Source organism: Falco cherrug, chromosome Z (genome assembly GCF_023634085.1).
Source record: "Falco cherrug isolate bFalChe1 chromosome Z, bFalChe1.pri, whole genome shotgun sequence".
In the NCBI taxonomy this organism is placed as follows: Eukaryota; Metazoa; Chordata; class Aves; order Falconiformes; family Falconidae; genus Falco; species Falco cherrug.
The window spans coordinates 56,126,649-56,148,458 of NC_073720.1; the positions used below are offsets into that span (position 1 = coordinate 56,126,649).

The 21,810-nt window shown below is 40.6% G+C and overlaps 1 protein-coding gene across 2 annotated transcripts in view; it reads right to left on the minus strand.

The window, feature by feature from the left end:
- Window positions 1–12,227: 12,227 nt before the first annotated feature.
- The window catches only part of RNF38 (ring finger protein 38), a 112,146-nt gene continuing 102,563 nt past the window's right edge, over window positions 12,228–21,810 (minus strand). For both annotated transcript variants that reach the window (XM_055699668.1, XM_055699669.1), the window contains 2 exons: window positions 20,954–21,053; window positions 12,228–15,732 (listed from right to left, as the gene is read on the minus strand). In XM_055699668.1, coding sequence (XP_055555643.1) covers window positions 15,670–15,732; window positions 20,954–21,053 — 163 coding nt within the window. In that variant the 3' untranslated portion in view covers window positions 12,228–15,669. The remainder of the gene's footprint in view (window positions 15,733–20,953; window positions 21,054–21,810) is intronic.

The window sequence follows — 21,810 nt, forward strand, 5'->3', positions numbered from 1 at the left end:
GAGTTGGAGGACCAGGACTGCAGGAACAGTGACTTTCCATTTGTGGGCACTGAAATTGTAAGGTATCAGTTGTATCAGTTGAATGTTCGTGAGTCCATGGGTCCAGATAGGATTCATCCCAGAGTACTGAAGGAGGTGGTGGATGTTATGGCAGGATCCCTCGATCATCTGCCAAAGGTCTTGGGAGTCCAGCGAGGTCCCTGCTGAGTAGAAGCTAGGCAGTGTTATTCCAGTTTACAAGGTGGCCATGAGGGGAGACCCAGGGAGCTACAGACCTGTTAGTCTAACCTCAGTTCCTGGGAAAATCATGGAGAAGATTGTACTGGGTGCTGTTGAAAAGCATTTAAAGGCCAATGCAATCATCAGGCATGGTCACAAAGGGTTCACAAAGGGCATGTCCTGTTTAATTGATTTGATATCCTTCTATGATATCTTAGGGAATGAAGGGAAGGCGGAGGATGTAGTTTTTCTGGGTGTTAGTAAAGCTTTTGATACTGTCCCTCACAGCATCCTTCTGAATAAGTTGTCCAGTTGTGAGATGAGCAGATACTTGGTGTGCTGGGTGAAGAACTGGCTGAATGGCCAGGATCAAAGGGCTGCAGTGAATGAGGCTGCATCCAGCACATGGCCAGTCACCAGCACTGTTCCTCACGGCTCAGTTCTAGGGCCAGTTCTGTTCAATGTTTTTAACTACAATCCGGATGCAGGTGTTGAATGGAATGCACCATTAGCAAGTTTGCTGATGATACTGAACTGGAAGGTGCTGTTGACTCTGTTGAGGGGCAAGAGGCCTTGCAGAGGGATCTAGACAGATTGGAGCATCGGACAACCATCAATGTCATGAAATTTAACAAGAACAAATGCTGGGTTCTGCACAGGTGACAGAGTCATGTTGGATACAAGTATAAACTGGGAGAGGAGTGGCTGGAGAGCAGCCCTGCAGAAAGGGATCTGGGCGCTGGCCGACAGCAGGCTCAATACAAGTCAGCAGTGTGCCCTGGCAGCCAAGAGGGCAAACAGCATATCCTGAGCTGCATCGGACACAGCACAACCAGCTGGTCAAAAGAAGTGCTTATCCCACAAATTCAGTGTTGGTGCAGCTTCACCTTGACTACTGTGTGCAGTTCTGGGCCCTAAAATTTAAGGCGGCTGCTAAGGCACTTGAATGCACCCAGAGGAGGGCAACAAAGCTGGAAGGGCTGGAAGGCATGTCCTGTGAGGAGCCGCTATCGGCTCTGGGTTGGTCTCGTTTGGAGAGAAGGAGGCTGAGGGTAACCCCATTGCTCCCTACAGCTGCCTGAGGGGGGGAAGTGGAGAGGGAGGTGCTGATCCCGTCACCCTGGGGTCCAGTGACAGGATGCATGGGAATGGCTCAAAGGTGCAGCCGGGGAAGTTTAGACTGAACATTAGGAAGCATTTCTTTACCAAGAGGGTGGTCAAACTCTGCAACAGGCTTCCTAGAGGGGTGTTTGATGCCCTGTGCCTGTCAGTGTTTAGAGACACTTTGATAATGCCCTTAGTAACAGGCTTTAACTTTTGGTCAGTCAGGAGGTGGTCAGGCAGTTGGACTAGATGATTGTTGTAGGTCCCTTCCAACTGGAATCACTCTGTTCTCTTCTGAAGTAAGACATACACTTTTGCCTGAGTATTTTACTGTAGATGGAACTGCAATTGACTGTTGTGCTTGTATTGGCTCCGTTGGACATGGGGGAAGTTTCTAGCAGCTTCTCACAGAAGCCACCCCTGTAGCCCCCTCCACTACAAAACCTTGCCAGGCAGACCCACTACAGCAACAACTAAAAATATCAGTGTGTTACGAACATTATCCTCACACTAAATCCAAAACACTACATTGTACCGGTTACTGACAAGAAAAGTTAACCTTATCCCAGCCAAATACAGGACAACAGAGCAGGTCTAGCTCACCAAAGCAATCTCTTGTGGACTCTTTCCCCTCCGATGTCAGCAACATAAGAAGCAACAGCTACATTTTTTTGACAGGGAGGACACAGGCTGGACTTCGAGGCAAATGTGAAGAGACAAATTAGGTACTACTCACAGTGTTCAAGACGAAAACACGTTCTCCCATGGCTGCTATCTTATGCACTGAGTTGTGCCACAGTCCACACAGCCTTGCAATGGCTTAGGGGATACTTCTTTCACAGGGAGGAGAGGGATTCTCTAGTGCGTGGTGTTCTAAGTCCCACACAGGATCTAGGCTGCATATCCAGCATGGAGATGCGCAGAACGTGCAAGACTTGTCTTGGCGTTTGATTGGGGGAAGACAACTAGGAGGGAGGCAGCAAGTTTCAATGTAAGCACATAGTCTGGATATGCAGCTGGGAGGGGGATTGCCGCTTAGTGCTAGGAAATGTAGAATTTCTGTTTGGCTTTATTATCTGTGCATTTCACATGCCCACTCTCCCTGTCTTGTACTGCTTTAGTTTTGTTCTTGTCTTTCTTTTCTTGTACTACTGGGCTTCAGCCATAGGTTTTTTTCTGTGACTTACTCTGTTTGCTACAGACAATGCTGTAACTATCAATAAGGGGAAGATCATTACTTTTTTCTGCATTTTCTTTTCCCATCTACCTCCATTTATGACAACATTCTGAACATTTCTGAAGCTCAGGGACACTGTGATCTAAGACACTGAATGCTGAGATTCCCCTTGGCATTAGTTCCTGCAAAATCCATCAGAAGAAAAATTACGGACTCACCTTGGGGACACTAGCTGCAAAATCCCACTTCTGCAAAATCCCAGGCAATCCTCTGGAAGGCAGTGCCCCAGGGGTGTTTGGTATATGTGGATTTGCAAGGAATACACTTCTTAACCAGCATCAACAAATATCACCTGTGCTTCAGATTTCTGATACCCTAAGAAAGTAGATCATCAGTTATTTTCTTAATGGCTTAGGACATATTATACCTTTCACTTCAGGCATGGAGTTCTTTGGTTAAGCTGAAGGCCTGTGCTTCTGGCTCTTTCCCCTGCCCCCATCCCTTGTGGTAAATTCAAGTCACAGAACAATTCTCTACTTGTTTTGCTCTTCTTCTATTAATAAATTGATGAAACTTAACTTGTTGAGGACAATGACAAACAAAAATGAGGGTATGCAGAATTGGATGACCTACAAATACATTACTGTAATATATTCTCTGATTTTCTCAGCATATGGTATTGATACTGGTCAGTAACTGTCAAACCATACAGACGTTGTATGAATTCCTGTCCTTTTGTGTACAGTTAATGACCGTGCATTGCAGAAACTCACTAAATATTATGTCAACACCATTCATTCGTTGAACCAGACACCCCATTAGTAACACAGACAGATGGTCTGGTGAAGAATTATTTTAGTGTGTGAGTGAGCAATCATCTAAGACTGAAGCTGACATCTTTATTTCTTGATGCTGTATCCTTTGTAGTTCTCAACTGCATTTACTCCTTTTGTTGCTAACTGATCATTCTCCATGTTGAAGTCTTAAAACCAAAGAGCAATAATTTCCTTTCATTCTCTGCAATCTCCTTTCCCTGCTATGTTTCCTTAAAACTGCTGATGCTGCATCAAGCTGCAATGGTGTACAGAGTAAGATGAAGGGCAGTTTGCAGTAAATACATATTTTTAATTTGGCCTTGCTCTTTGAAAGGAAAAGGACATAGCGAAATGTCATAAGGCCAGGCAAATTGGTTCACATCATGAAATCATACAGGCCCGGAGTGCTCCTGGCTCTCCATGTTGGACTAGACTTAGGTAGAAAGGAAGTGTATGTTGCAAAGGAGTAGTAATTACCCTCTGTACACGCCTTATGGTCAACAGCAGGTCAGTAAATGGCAGAGTAAGAGCAAGTTGTAAAAGAACTAATACTTCAGATATTGCAAACCCACATGTTCTAGCAGCAACACTATGCATAATTTCCTCTTTCAATTAACATGATTATTATATGAATTTTTAAAGAAATACTTTCTAATTACTATACAAAACTATCACAGCCAACTGTTAAGGGTCTTTTTTTTTTTTCAGATGGCAGGTCATACAAACATTATTCTATGTATCTCATTTTGTTACTAATCTGTTGCATGAAAAATTATTTCCATTCTTTGAGTATAGTTCCTTCTTGTTTCACTCACTGGCCTCAGCTCTTGAATTGAGCAGTTTGTCTTCAGTTATTGAACAAGACTATGTGATGGCCCAGGCTCCTAGCACTCAAATAAGCTCTGCACTGCTTCTTAACTTCTCTCCCCATAGTCTCCCTTTAACACCCTCTCCAAAAAACAGACAAACATCCTCCAAACCCTAGCAAACATGGTGTGGTGAACATTTTTCTCCTGGCCACACAAATTCAGTCCTGTCAAACAGATTTAATTAGTTCCTGTACCTGAAAGGAGCTCAACTTTTTACTTAATGCTGCATATTCTTATTCTGACATGCTTAGAAAAGTGTGTCAGAGCACCCCAGTTCAAGTATTTTTATTTTTACCTTGCTTCCTACCCATAATACCACATGATTCAAAAGCACTTGGATAACTGTTTTCTTGACTGGATGCCTTTCACACAGCAGTGACCGCTGCCTAACCTGCAGCAAGCTCGCTCCCACTAGAAATGCTGGGTTGCACAGAGGCTGCTCCATGTGCCTCGTGGAGCTGAAGCTCTAGGGAGTGCTGCAGTTCTGTGGGGAGTCACTGTTTTCCATGCTGCAGTGTCAAACTGACTATTTCTGATAAAATCCAATAGATATTAGCACATGGTACTGTCTGTTTCAGACCAGTAAGAGCCTAATCCATCCATCTCACAACTTTTTGACTTGTTCTTGTTAGCTGACTTTCTCTGGGATATAGGGCTTTTGCAGTGGGATCCTCCTGTAGGCTATCTTGGCTATCTTACTGCCACCTTAAGTATAGGGCACTCATGTATTGCTTCCCTCACTCTTCCCAGAACTTTTCATTCACATGAAAGGTGCTCCTACTAGAATATACTTTTCACCTTTCTGCACATCTCTGGATGCCCGACTCTCTGCATGCCTCAGCCACCTCACTTCTCAGTGTACATTCCCCTGGAGACACAAAGGAGCTCTAATGTTCTTGCACAGTGACTGCAGCATTTCTTCTGACACTTAACATGTGGCCTATCAGCACCAACTGAGCTCATGACAACAACCAGGACCCCAATTTGACTGGGTTGAGGCATCCCTCAGCACAGTTCTACATGACAAATGTCCTGGGAGATAACCCATGAAGATCTTTCTATCCCAGTGTTTCTCTCCATAGATTTGACACAGGTGCTTTAAGCCAAAGAAAGGAGGATACACTGAAAACTGTGCTTCCCCAAACCCCACCAGCTTCTTGCACACAACAGCAGCGGGCAGCAAATGAAAAGCAACACTAATACAGAAAATCAGCCTGTTTTCAGTTTGGAGCTATTCTAGCAAAACTATTAAAACAGTAACATTATCATATATAAAATAATTTACCAAATCATACAGACAAACCAGTTTGACATCTCAGGTAATACTGCTGACCCAATTCTGCTTGCCCAAGGCTACACCAGCAGACATTACTATGACTCAAGGATGGATTGACATCAATGAGTGGTGCTATCTGAGGTTTATTACTCCTTTTCTGCTACAGCATCACTACTTGTGAATGGTCATTTGTAGTAAGTATAAAGGCAAGATAACTATGCAAAACAGGCAAACAGTGGTTTGAGACATCTAGTTGGTAGTTACACCTCCTGGCTGAAGCACGGTTATAGTTACCTATGTTACTGTTGTATGTGTAAAATAAAAAAGTACAAATGCAGCTGAATATACTGGTGGGGAAATTATTAGGATGTGTGTGAGCAAACTATTAACATGTTACATATGAAGCATGAGAAGTAATAAGGAAATAAGGGTGAGGTGAGGGATAAATGGCTGCAAGAAATGCAGGAGGTGTTGGAAACATTATTGAAAAAATCCTCTACTTGTTCCTGCCATCTCTTACCAGACCTCCCAGGAGCAGCCTTACTGGGCTTTGTGAATGGAGTAACCACAAATCTTTCCTGTAATCCTTGCTGCTGTTAGAAGGTTTACCATGTCTAGCAAACATGGTACCTTATACCACCACAGTAGCTGACAGTCACATTGCTACAGCAAAATGAGCTACGATGAGGCTATCTTTAGCTGGTAGTAAACCTGAAATAAAGCGTGCTAACTAGAAGCTTGGAGAAAGTTTTATATGTTAGTAAGTCAACACAACATGCAACCAGGTAGCTTAACACTGCTTATCTGACACACAACACACCAGCAGCCTCTGCTGTCCCAATCAGGCATCCACACAGCTGTTAACTTAGGCTCTTCTAGTGGTGCTAGGATGGTGCTTTATGTCTCCAAGTTGTCCATCAGCTGTTGGTTTCAAAATGCAAATCTGCTACATTTGGTTCTAGGTACCAGAAGCCTGGTGCTACATGGGCTCTTTCAGAAAGGGAAGCTGCACTGTGAGGCGTAATAGACTATGAGTGGCACAGTGCAATCCCCTGCAAAAGCTAGCACAAAATACTGTGTTAGGCAGAACATATATTTTGGAATTGATGACCCACATTCTGTTTGCATGTTTGAAAAAGCACAGAGCTTTGTGGATGCAGTAGTTGACAAGGCAAGATCCTTATGCTGTCAATAAAGCAATCTAAAATTACCAAGGTTAGCAAAGACTAGAAGTGGGCAAAAGCTATAGAAATGCCATGGCCCCTGAAAAGCCAAGGCTACCTTTAGCATATGTAAGAATAAATAAGGAATAAGGAACCCCATCTGTTCTTAAGCATACCTTCATTCCTAAATCAGTTGACAAGCACTGTGGTCATGAAAAAACATGGATCTGATGCAAGGAGATACCACAGCTGAAGGTCACATGGTTGTGTGCACCATGGTGTGAACTGTGGGGGAAGGAGGGTTACAGCCCGAGATGGAGAAGCTAGAGTTGTGGCCAGTAGTTGAGAGTAAGACAGGAGAAAAGGACCACAAAAAAACCACATGGGTTGCAAAATCTGGAAGCAGTGATATGATTTGCTAAAAACTAGTAATGGAAATTGTTGACTAACTACTGATAATGCCATTGGACTCACAAACAGTGGTAAAGCAGAATCAGCAGACAGCTACTTTATAGGCTGAGGAAGATGCTGTGACACAAAGTGAGTGGGAGGACAGAGCAGATCAAGAAAGGAAGATGTGAGGGCAATTCTGCTCTTCAGGCTAGGACTGGTCATGGCCAAACCACAGATGCTGTTGGAACCTGCTTTGCAAAATATTTGGGTGGAGCAAATGTGTCTTTAAAGTATCCAAGCTCAGAGATAGATACCCTTCTCTTTTCTAGTGCAGATGTTGCTTTGGCAATGATGATCTCTTTCAACTCATATGATTACTCTATGGAGCTGAAATAACTCTCCTTGCTGGCCTTGCAAATGGTTTTCTGGGAGCCTCAGCCAGTCCACAGATTTCAGGTTACCAGGAATGGGAGTATCTTCAATATTGGCTGATTCTCCTATCCAAGAACTATACTTCCGTGACACAGTATGTGCTAAGTGTAAATAATGCCCTACAGAGAAGATGCACAAAAAGGCATTGCTGGGCTTTTTATTCAAGCAGTTTACTGCTGTAATTCATGGATCCATTTAATAGTTTGGGTTGTGGAAAGGGCCCTTTAAAAGATCATCTAGTTCAATCCCACTGCTGTGGACAGGGCCACTGGATCAGATTGCACAAAGATTCCAACATGACCTTGAACACTTCCAGTGATGGGACATCCACAACTTCTCTGGACAACTTGTTTCAGTGTCTCACCACCCTCACCATGAAAAAAAAAATATCCCATATATCTCATCTAAATCACTTTCAGTTGAAAATCACTGCCCCTTCTCTTGTCACAACAGGCCTTGGTAAAACGTCCCTGTCTGTCTGTTTCTTAAGCCCCTTTTAAGTATTGAAAGGCCACAAAAAGGTCTCCCCAGAGCCTTCTCTTCTCTAGGCTTAACCACCCCAACACTCTCAGTCTTTATTCATAGAAGAGGTCTTCCAGCTCTCTGATCATCTTTGCGGCCCTCCTCTGGACCTACCCCAACTGGTCCATGTCCTTCTTGTACTGGGGAACACAGAGCCGGGCACAACACTCCAGGTGGGGTCTCATGAGACCAAAACAGAGGGGGAGAATTACCCCCCTCAACCTGCTGGCCATGCTGCTTTTTTTGGCTGACTTTCTGGGCTGCAAGCGCACATTGCCAGCTCACATCTAATTTTTCATCCACCAGTATCCTTCTCTGCAGGGCTGCTTTCAAACCATCCATCCCCCCAGCCCACACCAGTGTTTGGGATTAGCCTCACCCTGATGCAGGACCTTGCCCTTGGCCTTGCTGAACTTCATGAGGTTCACATGGGCCCACTCAGGCCTGTCAGGTTCCCTCTGGGTGGCATCCCTTCCTGCAAGCCTATCAATCCACTGCACCGCTCAGCCCGGTGTCATCCACAAACTTGCTCAGGGCGCACTCAATCCCGTTGCCTATGTCAGTGATGAAGATACCAAATAGTACTTGTTCCAGCATGGATCCTTGAGGGACACCACTCATTACTGGTTTCCACTTGGATACTGAGCCATCGACTGTAACTCTTTGGACATGACCATTCAGCTAGTTCCTTATCCATCAAATAGTACATCCGTCACATCCTTATCTCCCCAGTTTAGCAGCAAGAATGTTGGTCCAGCGTGGGACAGCGTCAAAGACTTTACAGAAGTTCAGAGAGATGGTATCTGTAGGTCTTCCCTTGTCCACTGATGCAGTCACCCCATTGTAGGCGGCCACTAGGTGAGTCACACATAGACTTGCCCTTGGTGAAGCCATGTTGGCTCTCTAATCACCTCCCTCTTATCCATGTCTGACAGAAATTCCAGGAGGATCTGTTCTACCACCTTACTGGGTACTGAGGTGAGGCTGACGGAACTGTGTGCAGGAAGAACAGAGAATATATTCCACTCCGTGGGACCAGAAGGGCAATCTTTTCTCCACTCCTCTCTACACCTTCCTTCTACAATCCAATCATCAGTTGTCTCTGCCCTGTGATGGCTCCTCGGCATAAGTCAATGCTGGCAGATACTAGAAAGCTGCTCTTAACTACAGAAGCAAGGCGTAAGCTTGTTTGCTTAGGAAAGTTTATAGCATTCTTGAAACTTCCTTCCTAATCTCAAAGTTAAAACAAAAACGTAAAAAGCCAGCAAGTGGGCCGATGCTAGAAGCCTCAAGCCTCCAGTGAAATCAACAGTTGAGATCTACTGAGGTTACTCAACAATCACTGCCCACAGTTTGATACAGAAAGTTCTTGATAAAACTTTGCAGGGTACCGAAGTGTCCAGCTTTGATAACAAGTGAGAAGGCTGCTAGATGGCCCCTATTTTTGCTGGCCTTGCTACAAGAGGATTGAACAAATAGATCTTACAACCCAAGTTAAAAATCCTGCTTTGACAATGGTGTAAGAGCAACAAGACTGCAAAAGAATACATAGATGACACAGAATATGTCGTATTTTTCAGTCAGACATGTACTTGCTCATCTATTACCCTCAGAGCTCATTAACTGCATGAATGAGGTAAGATACAGTAACCTCCTATCAATGCTTTCCTGCTTATTCTATCTGCAAAGACAATAAGACTGAACTCATGCTGTTACTTCGCTGCTGGCCAGAATTAACGACAACTGCTGGCTTACAAGTTACATGCTACTCATGGATTTATAGAATAACTGGAGTTTAGCTTGCTGTTTGTTTCAAGATTAAGGGATTTAAATGTTGAAAGTGGCTGTGTTGGGGACAGCAAAAAAGCAGTATACTTAACGGGAAACAAAGGGCGAAATCTACAGATTTGGCAGTGAGAAGACTGTCTGGCAAAGTAAACTTGCAGTTTCTTGGCTGTTCACCTACCAGGTTGACAAGAATGTTTTCTGACGCTTACCCCCCCACAAAGAAGCTTCCAGTCAAACATCATCCTTTCTCTTGCATGGAAAGGTACAGCAGGAATCTACCTAGGGATCAGCTGTCTTTCTGCCAAACACTCTCTGTTGCATAAACACTGTGATGTACAACAAAAGATGTCCCTGTTATGGTATACGCTGTACGGCCTGTACACATAATGCAGAGTTTAGATGAACTCTGTTGCAAGAGGTTAGTTTTCTGTTGGCAGTGCTGCCTAATTCAGCAGGGCTCACATGAATTACGGTTTTATTTGGCTGCTGGCTGGGTATGACCTTGTACTCGGAATCTTACACAGGTTGGTGCTGCACCTCAGAAGTTGCAGTACGTACACATTTGCTGGTGCTGGCAAGGAATAGCAGCCCCAGGGAAACGGACAACACCCTGGTGCTGAAACAGCAGCTAAACTTACACCAGCTTTGTTTAGGTTCCTTTTGTCACCAGTGGCTCAATTTTAGGTCCAGTGCTCTTTTAATGTTTTCATACATGAGCTGGAGGCAGGAGTTGCATTTACATTAAGTAAATTCACTGATGATACTGAAGTAGGAGGAGCTGCAGACTCCCTTGAGCGGAGAGAGGCTTTACAGAGACATCTGGATAAACTAGAAAGCTGGCCAATCACCAACCATATGGAATTTAGCAAAAGCCAGATCCTCCACCTGGGAAGGGGTAATCCTGGCTATACGAACAAGCTGGGGGCTAGGAAGCTGGAGAGCAACCCCATGGAAAGACATTGCGGGTGTTGTTTGTGTTGATGGCAAGTTGGATATGAGCCAACCATGTGCCCTGGCAGCCAAAAGGCCCAACTGTGTCCTGGGGTGCATCAAGCACAGCACAGCTGGCCGGCTGACAGAGGTGACTGTACCACTCTGCATTGAACTGCTGTGGCCTCATCTTAAGTACTGTGTGCAGTTTTGGGCACCTCAAGGTAAGAAGGACATCAAACAACTAGTGTTCAGAGGAGTGCAAACAAGATGTCAAAAGTTCTCGAAGGCAAGACTTGGGAGGAAGCGGCTGAGGTCACTTGGTTTGTTCAGCTTGGAGAAGAGAAGGCTGAGTGGTGACCCCATTGCAGTCTACAACTTCCTAAAGTTGGGTAGTGGAGGGGGAGGTGCTGATCTTCTCTCTCTGGTGACCATTGACAGGACACGAGGAAATGGAACGAAGCTGGGAAGTTCAGACTGGACATTAGGAAAAGGTTCTTCACTGAGAGGGTGGTTGATCACTCAAACAGGCTCCCCAGGAAGGTGGTCTTAGTACCAAGCTTGTCAGAGTTCAATAAGAATTGCCCAGATGCTCTTAGTCATATGGTTTACTTTCAGGTAGTCCTGTGAGGAGTTGGACTAGATGATCCTTACGGGTTCCCTTCCAAATCGAGATATTTTATGATCTTTACCAAAAAGCCCTGCTCTGCTCTCAGGCCTGGCTGGTACAGGATCTAAGCCAGCCCCCCGGCACCTTAGCTCTGCAAGTACTACTGACAGCACTGTCCGTTTTCAACAGTGTAATAAATAATTAGCATCTGCTGTATAAAAGAGAGCAAACCAGTTGTTATCCAAGATTATAAATCCACAAGACATGTATATGAATCTTTGCATAAGGATTCTCAAAGCACCAGTGATCTTCAAATACGTTTGTGTACCAAGAACACCTGCTATTGATGAAGTTATTAAGTACTCTGCATAAACAAAAATCTTTTAAATAATTACATCTGTCAATTTAGTTTACATCATCCTACTAAAAACAAAAACAAGTATTTTTTTGTTTTGTTTTTGTTTCACCACCAGCTTCTTGTGTGACCCTGGCTAACCAAACTGCTTATAATTCAGTTTCATCCTTAACTCAGGATGCGTTTTAAACCACTGTTAGGGCACTGCAAAGCATTAACGCATCTTCAGCTGACATACAGTGCAAATAATATGTCTAAGAAACACCTCCATCCCTGCAAATCTTCTTTTGACTAAGTGACATCTTTAGAAAACTGATCTTTCAGGCAAGGCTTTAAGAATTACAGTTATTTTACACTTTCAAAAATATGACACATTTAATATAATTTTCTTATGATCTCTCAAAGTAGTTTAAAAGAAGTCTGTCACGCACTACAGTTAAGGTGGCAAAACCTCCCCCTACAACACAAGCATGTGTTGCCGATATCTGGAGTTTCATGATCACCCACAGAAATATGCAGAGTAAAGAAAAAAAAAACCAATGCACCTCTTTCTAAGAGAAAGAACAGGACAAAATTGTGTACGTGTACATCATACATTTATTACTGAACAACTCTCTCAACTCCAAAATTGGGCACAGGGATTAAAAATAAAAATTCATTGCACTACCTAGTAAAGCATTACTAGTAACTCTCATAAAAAATGTACAAATTTTGTTAAAAATTTATCAAGCCTTCAAATGATTTGGTTACAGGTATTTATAATACATTTAAAACTACATGTTAAATGATAAAATAGCGTGTGATTTAAAGAAAACACTTGACAAAATATGATTCCAACAAAACCCCTAAGCTGTCATAATCATTAGCAAATCTGAAACACAAGTAGCAAAATGAGGTAACAATGTACCAAAGAAAAAAAACACAGCTTTTACAAAGGCCCAAAGATAACTCAGTCTAAAATGTGTTTTCTACTATTAAAATAAAAGAGGTTGGTAAATCTCATCCCAGGTATTACATGATATATTAACAGCTGTGAAATCACATTCAAGAGCTTGTACAAAATGGCATACAACAAAAGGCTTTAATGTTTTTTTTTTTTAAAGAAAGCCACAAAATGAGACATTGGAATTACCTGTAGGCCTTGATATCCACTAAAATGTCAAATTAAATTGACAGTTTATGTAAAAAAAACAGCAGTGCCAATATGATAAAGCAAACATATTACAGGTTTGGATTTTTTGGGGGTGGGGAAGACAGAGCCAGATAATGGCAGAAAGGCAATGAACATAAAAAAGTCTTGCTGAATTCAGGTGCTGCCAGGCACCATGGCAGGCTGTGGAATTACACACAAATGTGCATAACACATGGCAGTTCACAGCTGAACATGAATCCCCCTCCCTTGACAGCCACAACAAAAAGGACTCGGTTGTAGCTTGTCTGAGCTGATTCAGAACATGTGCATGTGTGCTGTTTATACACACTAACCACAGGAAGCAAGTCCACATACATCTGCAAGAGTCCCATGCAAACAAAAGAACCATTCCAGAAGAGATGAGCCATAAGAGTGCAACAATTAATTTCAGGATTTTACCAACTTAGATCCTCCATCTCCAGCTGCATTGCAGAGTTTTCGTGGGGGGGAAAAAGGGACATTACACGTCAAGACTTCTCCAATTTCAGAAAGAGGACTACTTTCCCTTGGTTCAGAAGAATGTGCCTTGTTCATTTGTATTTAGGTTAGATAGAGTACCCTCTTTCATGCCTCAAACTGAATACTGAGCACAGAAATGTTAGTTATGTTTAAATCTGTACATAAGGAACTTTTTCTTTTGCAGTATATAAAAGAGTCTAGGTTTTCTAAGACAAATGTAAGCATATGCTTTTTAAACAACATGGTTTTATTTGTTAAAAAAATAAATCTTATTACATGTAATTTAACCTGCTAGGTGTTATTGTGAAAAGCCTATTCTTTAACTCCACTGAAAAGAGAGGAGAAATTCTAATATTTTGAAGTTGATATAAGAGCGTTTTTATTTATTTAGTGTTCTTAAGTATGGATACGTATGGAAAGACTCACTGGCTTTGAGAACTACTTGCATAACTAAGCAGAGGGAAGAGCAGGTGAAACAGGGCAAAATTGTGCTTTTATTTTATCTGCACCAAGAGCTGCGACTGGTCTGTAGATCTTCAAAGGGAAATGCGCATGGAGAACATCTAACACTGTTTGAAATTGTAACTGATACTAAAGCATAGCAGCATACAAAAGCATCAGAAATGATAGAGAACAAACTTAAAGCTGAGGCTGGCAGCAAGTTGCAGCAATATTGCTAACTGCGCCAATTGTGCTGCTGCAACTGAAGTAATGACACTGAATTTAGGAAAATAATTTTGTTGCAAAAAGTGCATCCTTTTAATAACTACAGTATATGAGGACCTAAATATTTTACGAGAACATACTGAAGATGTTAACAGTCTGAATATTATAAATAAAGCTGATTTTTTTTTCAATAGCACAAATAAAAGATTATTCAGAACACTTGAATAGAGGTTATCCCCTTCTATTTCAAAGCACTGTTCTGGGAGGTGTTCCAATTTTCTCCTATAATAGAGTGCTCTGGAAATTTGATTGCAAAAACCAAGGGAGTTCCTTCTTCGTACTACACTCATCATGAAATAATGAAGTAGGCAAGAAGCAGCATCAGGGCAAAAGAATTCTGCAGTTAATGACCAAAACCCACCTTCTCTTGTGATACAACTAAAAAAAAGCAGTTGTTGTTCTCTGAGAAAGTGCTAAAAAATTTATTTTATTCATGAAGTTGCAGGAATAAAATTATAACCTTTTTCAAGTGATTTTAGTTGTATACAAACTCCCTTGTAAATTACAAAGAATGTATGTGATTAAAGCCAATGTTTGTAAGCTAAAAGATTATGTCCTTAGCAAGCAGAATGGCCAAAAATGAAGAGCTGTTGCACAAGACTCTCAGTGTTCTCTCTGCTTCCTTTCATGGAAAAAGCACATAACTGGCAAACCCAGCCAGAAAAATTTAAAAGGAAAACAGAAAAACTTCTGTATTCATATTAGCAATTTAAAATGTTAATATTGCTAAATGTTTTGTGCGATATTGCAACTTTACATTGATAAAATAAAAATCAGCCACTTAAAAACCCAAACTTTGTAACATATGCTAAAACCCCCACCATTACTCATGTATGAACAATCAACGTACTCCTTAGTGGTACACATTTAAAGCCTCCAATGAAGGAGAAGCATAACAGCTGTTTGAATAGTAGGCGGAAAGGTCTTTATACCTCTAAGTATATTGGGGAGGAAATACTAAATGTCTGTAATTGCTGCACCCACCGCATTCAGTGTGCAACTGCAAACACAAGGAAAGGAACCAGTGTACAGTACTAGTACTGTTTAAATAACACACAAGATTATACATTGCAGCATAATTATTACTACACACATACGTTCTCAGTACATGCTGGTATATAGGTTCTCAAACACACATGCACACTCAGTCACAAGCACACTTCACGCATCCTCTCACAAGCAAACACACATTCATACCATTCGTTCCCACTCACAGTATCTGAAGGCTCTATATAAGGTAGATTGCTATATTGTTTGGAGCTACCACTGGTTTCTTTTTTTTTCCTTTTTCTTTTATATAAAAGCACATGCTAAAAGATCACGTCCACAGTAATCTCGCAGCAACACTCGGAATGATCACACAAAAACCAGGGAATGTTAGTGCACACACAAAATTAAGCTAAAAAAAAAATAAAATAATCATTCTTTGGAGTTCCAATCACGCTGTTAGTATAACAATCCCATAACTGTGAAGACTAGTTATAAGCTTTATAATTGATTAAGTCACACAGTGCAAAGTAAGGTCCATTGACCCTTTTGTGTAAAGGGTAGGCTGGAAGTCACATGGGTAAGTTCGATAGATAGTTCATAGATACATGTGACCAGAAACACCCAAACCAGGTTTGTGCTCTTAGATTGGTCATTCTGAATCACGATGCACTTCCGAAGCATCAGCTCTACAAATTGGGCAGGTACGATTTGCCTGTAAAACCAGAAACAAAAGCAGGTTTACTGTACTGACAAATACATCGTTAAGGTAATGTTACGATGACACTGACATCTGTGAGTACTGAAAAGCAATTCAAGAATACTCAAAACAAGAGCAGACTGTGTGCTTACACCTTTTTTTTTTTTGTTTGTTTTGTTACGTAGCATGGTGTAGTAAGTTTGTCCATTCAAAGTTATGTTTACAAAAAATAATAATTGAGCCTTTTATCTTTAAAGCAAAATGGCAAACTAGGCTTTATCTAGGTGATGGTGATTTTATTAATGCAGATTCATAATTATATTGCAATCAGATGGATGCAATTAAGAAGCTGCACTGTGTGCTACAGAGAACTCCCCCAAAACCAGACTAGCAACCTTGGGCTGTAAATAAATGTCCTATATGAGGATGTTGTATTGTCACAAGCTCTAGTGAACATGGATCACGTCCCTTCATACTCTGTTTATTCTGTTATTCTCACAGAAACCCATCACAAAGACTTAGTGAAAGCTAAGCAGAAAGCTGAAAGCAGAACAGTGAAAAAGGGAAGTGGTTTTAGTAAAGAGAAACAGAAGGGGAAAAAAAGACAACCTGACGAACAGGTATTCAAGCAACAGACACAAGCAGACCTAAATTTAGCCCTGCAGTAAAGCACTCACTCAAAGTATGTCCTATGACCCTTACTTTTATAGCTTCCTTAAAAAGGTAAGATAGGTGAGGAGTAACATTCCTTAAGCTACTGGGAAAGCATTTCTGCCTTCTTATTCCCCTTTTCAAATAAAGGCTAATTTCATTTTGGCAATTGATGAGAAAAAGCCCCGAACAAACATGTAACATCTATGATAAAACATTCCTTTGCAAATGTTTTGCATTTGTGAGTGAAGAGAACTTGTCCCTGCCCAAATTCTGTATTTCATGTTTCAAAATTGCAGGACCAACCACTTCCAACTCCAAATTTTCCTAAGGTACCCAAATTTTTCAACGAAAATACAAGTCAGAGCATCAAGAAATGTGGCTCTGCAGGCCAGAGTTCAGAAATCATTGCCACAGATTTCAAATCCAAACGATGCCAATGAATGTAACATGTTACTACTGAAAAACACTATTTAGTAATGCAAGTTAAAATGACGGTATATTTTTTCTGTTCACTACTACTATCATACTGTTTTATAGTTTATACTGTAGTTATTATTGCTTTATAGTTTTTGTAAAGCATGGACTGGAGTATCAACAAGAAAAATTATTTCTTGCTCTCTCACTAGCAGTTTTGAAATTACTTGAGGACAGTGTCATTACTTGGTCACTACACTGCATTTGCATTATTCTAGATATAGTTCAGCTAATATGAATTTTAAAATAAAAAGGCATGTTCTTTAAAGTTCAATGGATTAATGAATCAAAAGATATTCACTCAGATAAATAACGAGGCATCTACCATTTGTAGCATGAAACAGATGATTCAGTGGGAGTAATTTCCTGATAGGAATTGCAGAAATAAATCCACTATGCCAGGATAAACTCAGTATTCATGCACACTGCCGCAGTGCTTTTTAGGTAACTTTTCAAGATCCTACATGTACATCTGTTTCAAATTTAGTTGTATTCTTGTGCCTTTCATAAAATTAATTCCCCCTTCTTGGCATTTAATGTGATTCTTCAGTGTGAAAAAAGGACTAAGGTGGACATAATACTGACCTTCTAACCAGCCAATCTTTCAGGCAAACTTAACGTCTGTACTGTAAGGACAGCAATCTACCCAATTAACTGATTATTCTTTTTTTAATATTGGATAGACATTTATATCTGAACTGAACTGCATTTAGAACAACGGTCCTGAAGGGCTTCTAGAATCCTCTAAAAAACATTGCGCTACTACGGTGTTAGTCCATCAGAACCAAGTTAAACTATAGTTAGTCTTTTCTCATGCATAATACAGCATTTCCTGTCAGAACGTTAAATATAAAGGCAAGTTGTCCTTGTTACTGGTTCTAAACCCTAAGGGTGAAGACCGCTGGGTCTTCAAGCTGTCTTTTGGAATGACAGGTAACTCTTACTTTACAAAAGAGCAGGATTCTCATGGATTCATATTTGACTAAGGGATTGAGGATATTAAGAAGTAATCAAATACTGTGAAATGAGTTAACAATACTACAAAAAGCAGAAAGATAACCTCTCTTTTTTTAAATTTTGCTTTGTCCACTGTATTATATCTCTCAACAAGTCTTTAACCATGCTTAACCATGGAATTATACATTAAAGTGAGGAACCTAATGCACTGTAAAATAACATTTCCTCTCAGTTGCTCACACTACCTGAAAAGGTGGTACTATCCATAGCGTTATACCAGCTGGGCAGCTCAAACCTCTCATGCATAGAAAAGCCACAAAACTTTCTTATATACCTTTCTTTTGCTCCATCGTCACCAACAAGCAGTGAAATAAGGATTTTTATTTCTTTTTGAATAATCAGATTAGATCACTAACCTTCCACTAACACATGGTGAAACTTAAAAGAACCAACCTGACTCCCTAATTCTGTAACTAGTTCTAGAAATTCTAGAGAGCAAATACTTTCCTCAAAGAGGCAACATTAAATCAGTAAAACATGGGGAAAACCTGGTATTTTTTTGGGGTTTTTTTTTTTTACCTTGTGGAAAAAAGTTACAAGTACTGAAAGCTACAATTTTTACCTCCCCTTGCAGAATTTATCAACATGTTGTTGGCTGGATGGTGTAAATTACGTGGATGTGGACATGTCTACACTATCAACATATAAAACAAGTTGTCAAATACATAAAGAAGCAAAAAAATTATAGCTTAAAAATATATTCCGGTTATCCTCACATCTAGATGTTTGCTGCTTAACTCTGAGTTTAGACAGAGGCTGTAACTAAAATAGGCTGGTCTTACAGGTAATTTGCTATAGTTTGCAAAGAAAAATAATCTTTATTTCCATACACCCATTTTCATACCAGTGTAACTAAACCCACATGGTGTAAATATATTGCCTTAGCAATCCTATACCATGATGCTTTAACCTTGTCTAACATTTTGCATCCAGCTCTGGAATACATGATGTCAATACAAGCAGTTCTAGGTGGCTATAACTGCACCCCCCTTAGGTTTACACTGTGTACCTTTCACCTCATTCCCCCACCCAGCTGACACTCTTGTGCTCACAGAGTTTATCTGTGGTAAGACAACCTTTAGGAAATAACACACTTGGAGAGGTTAGAAAATACACAGCTTCTAAGCTGGGACAGAAACACCAGAAAAAAGCAGTTTCAACACTACTACAGTATATGTACAACTATGAAAATAAAGACTCAACTAAACATGTTTTTTTTCCCTTTGCTGTCCTGAATGTGATTGCCATTCATTACCAGTTGACTAAATCTAACTGTTAAACTGCATACCAAGTCCCAAAACAGCTTAACTCAACATACTTGTCTGACTCTTGAAACAAATATTAGGTAAGAAAGAATGTGAGAACAGGACAAGCATGCATGATACTTCCCCTGGTATATTCCTCTAACTTCAGGCAATCCGTAGATCAGGGACTTTATTAATCAGAATGGGTTTTTTTGCATTAATGGCCTGGAAGGAGCTGTCGTTTGTAAAATCTATATAATCAGTTTAACCTACATAGACCTATAGCATCCACCATCTCACAGGCCAATGTCACATGTGTCTTAGATCTTTTTTGATAAAATGGAGTGAATACCATCCCTGGGTACCCTGTCCACACCACAAATGACTTACCAAGTTTCATGCAACAAAAAGATTTGACAAATCCAGAGTGTACATTCCTCGAGAGGAGTAGGGGGACACACTGGAGAATACCACTTGAATATATATAATCTACAGCATACATCTAGCATAAATATATTGATAATACTATGGGGTGTGTGGCGGTGTGTGTGGGGTGGGGTGTGGGTGTGGGGTGTGTGTGTAAGTGGCTTTTTAATGTGATAACAACAAAACTAGATGTTTACATTCCCCTTGCTGTTTCTCAGTGTGTATATGGATTTAGGTACTGAAGGACACCAGTTCTACTGAAAGTTATGAGCACTGTTGTGGAAACGTTTACACTGGCCTTAGATTCTGTGGAAGCCTTAGACTACCGTGGGTACTGTAGCCCAAGAGCAATTTCATATCTCAGTTTTTATTCTCATTATTCTTGATACCTTGTTATCAAAAATAATGATACCAATTTAAACTTGATTTTTTGATTCTCTGCCCTGAATATTTCAGTGTATGCCCAAGATCTTAATTTTCTTGCTTTTATGAAGCCATAAAGGCAAGGGGTTTCGATTTATTTCTTGGAAACAACAGACACCATCTGTAATTCTCTAGGGACTATACCCTGTATTAACACAGGATAACTGCAGCTTCCAGTGTTCCACACAACAGTCTACATAGAGATTAAATGAAAGCTGAACAAAGCTGAGACAGGATGGGGATCAATACCTTGTTGGCAGTAGACCTGGCTAATGCAGCTTGTAGAGATACCTATGTATCATCATCTACTTATTTCTATTTCCTGCTCTTCATACCTTCTCTACTGCTATTTTCTCTGTCCTCTTACTGGGCTGCCCTGATTCTAGATCCTTTCTTTTCTGCTCAAATTCTCTTGGAAGGGTATATCATAATTTTGTGAAACTAATATTTTCTGTTTCTATATACTAAAATATCTCTCTCTCTCTGCATAGGCATGTATGTATACACATAACGTATTTTATTTGCCATGGAACCTAACGTTAATAGCAAGGTAGGGAGGAAGGTATTAGTACTCATTCTTGCTATGCAGAATATGTAAAACAGTTAAAACCACCATCACCACAGAAACTCTTAATTCATACTTCCTATATTATTATGTTACTTTTCTGTTTCCAAGTCTCCTTCAATTTCACATATTAATTGAATGCACAGTCATTGTTTTGTGCAAATGGAAAACACAGTAATATCTGTCAATGAAAAGAGTTCTCTCTGTATTAATTTTTCCTTCTGCCAAAGACTACAAAGAAACATCTTTCATCAGCTATTAGAAAAATACTGTAAGTAGGCAGTACTTCCACTCCATTGGCATTTCTAGCCTAAATATTAGAAACATGAAACAAGATAAAATGAAGTGGAACAGCAAAATACCCCCACCCCCTCCCACCAAACTACATAAAGAATTCCCTATGAGACAGGATTATTTTTAATTTAATTTTTACCTTCAGCCATTTATCAACACACTTGGCATGGAACTCATGGTTACAAGGTAAGACTCTAAGTAGCTGCCTGGTCTCAAAATCACACATGCACACCACACACCTAAAAAAAGACAACAAAATTCAAATGTATCTGCTATGTAAGAACAACAAATACACATTCCATACAAAACCTTACAGATACAACTGTAACATGGTAGCTCTTTTACTCCTTGGGTAGCTACAGTTATTTTTATCTGTGGTTGAAGGTGTGTACTGTGACAAACTGAGAAGACCTTTTGTGTCAGGTTTTTTTTTTTTTGGTGTACTTTCAAATCGCAAATCAGCAAGGGCTTCTGTTCACAGGAGTTCACAGACCCAACCAACAGAAGACATTTAATCAAAATCAAAAATGGTGGAGGTAAGAAACTATGAATTTCACTCCCTACTAGTAAGTCACTCACTGAAGGTCACTGAAACTGGAATATCAGAGAAAAATCCTTACACTGAAGTTCAAACATTAGACAGCATTTGGTACTTAAGTCACTTTAAGCACCTTCCTATCTATACCGCCCCTTCCACTTGGTTGTGCAGAACTTTCAAACACAGGAAGTTAAGGGGTTTTTAAAATAATGTGCACTCTTAAACCACTGACCAAGCTCTACTAGGAGCACCTGAAACTTCAACACTTGCTAAATTTTAACACAAGCTAAATTACAAGTTCACAATGCCACTTCAACGCCTAGTATGCTGAACAAATCCTAGAACACCCTTCTTCCATTTTGGCTTTTTAAACGCTGAGAAACTAAACTGAAAGAAAGCTAAATGACGTGACACTAAACAGGTTTTAAAGTAAGGATAAATAGTATTTGATCTGGAAA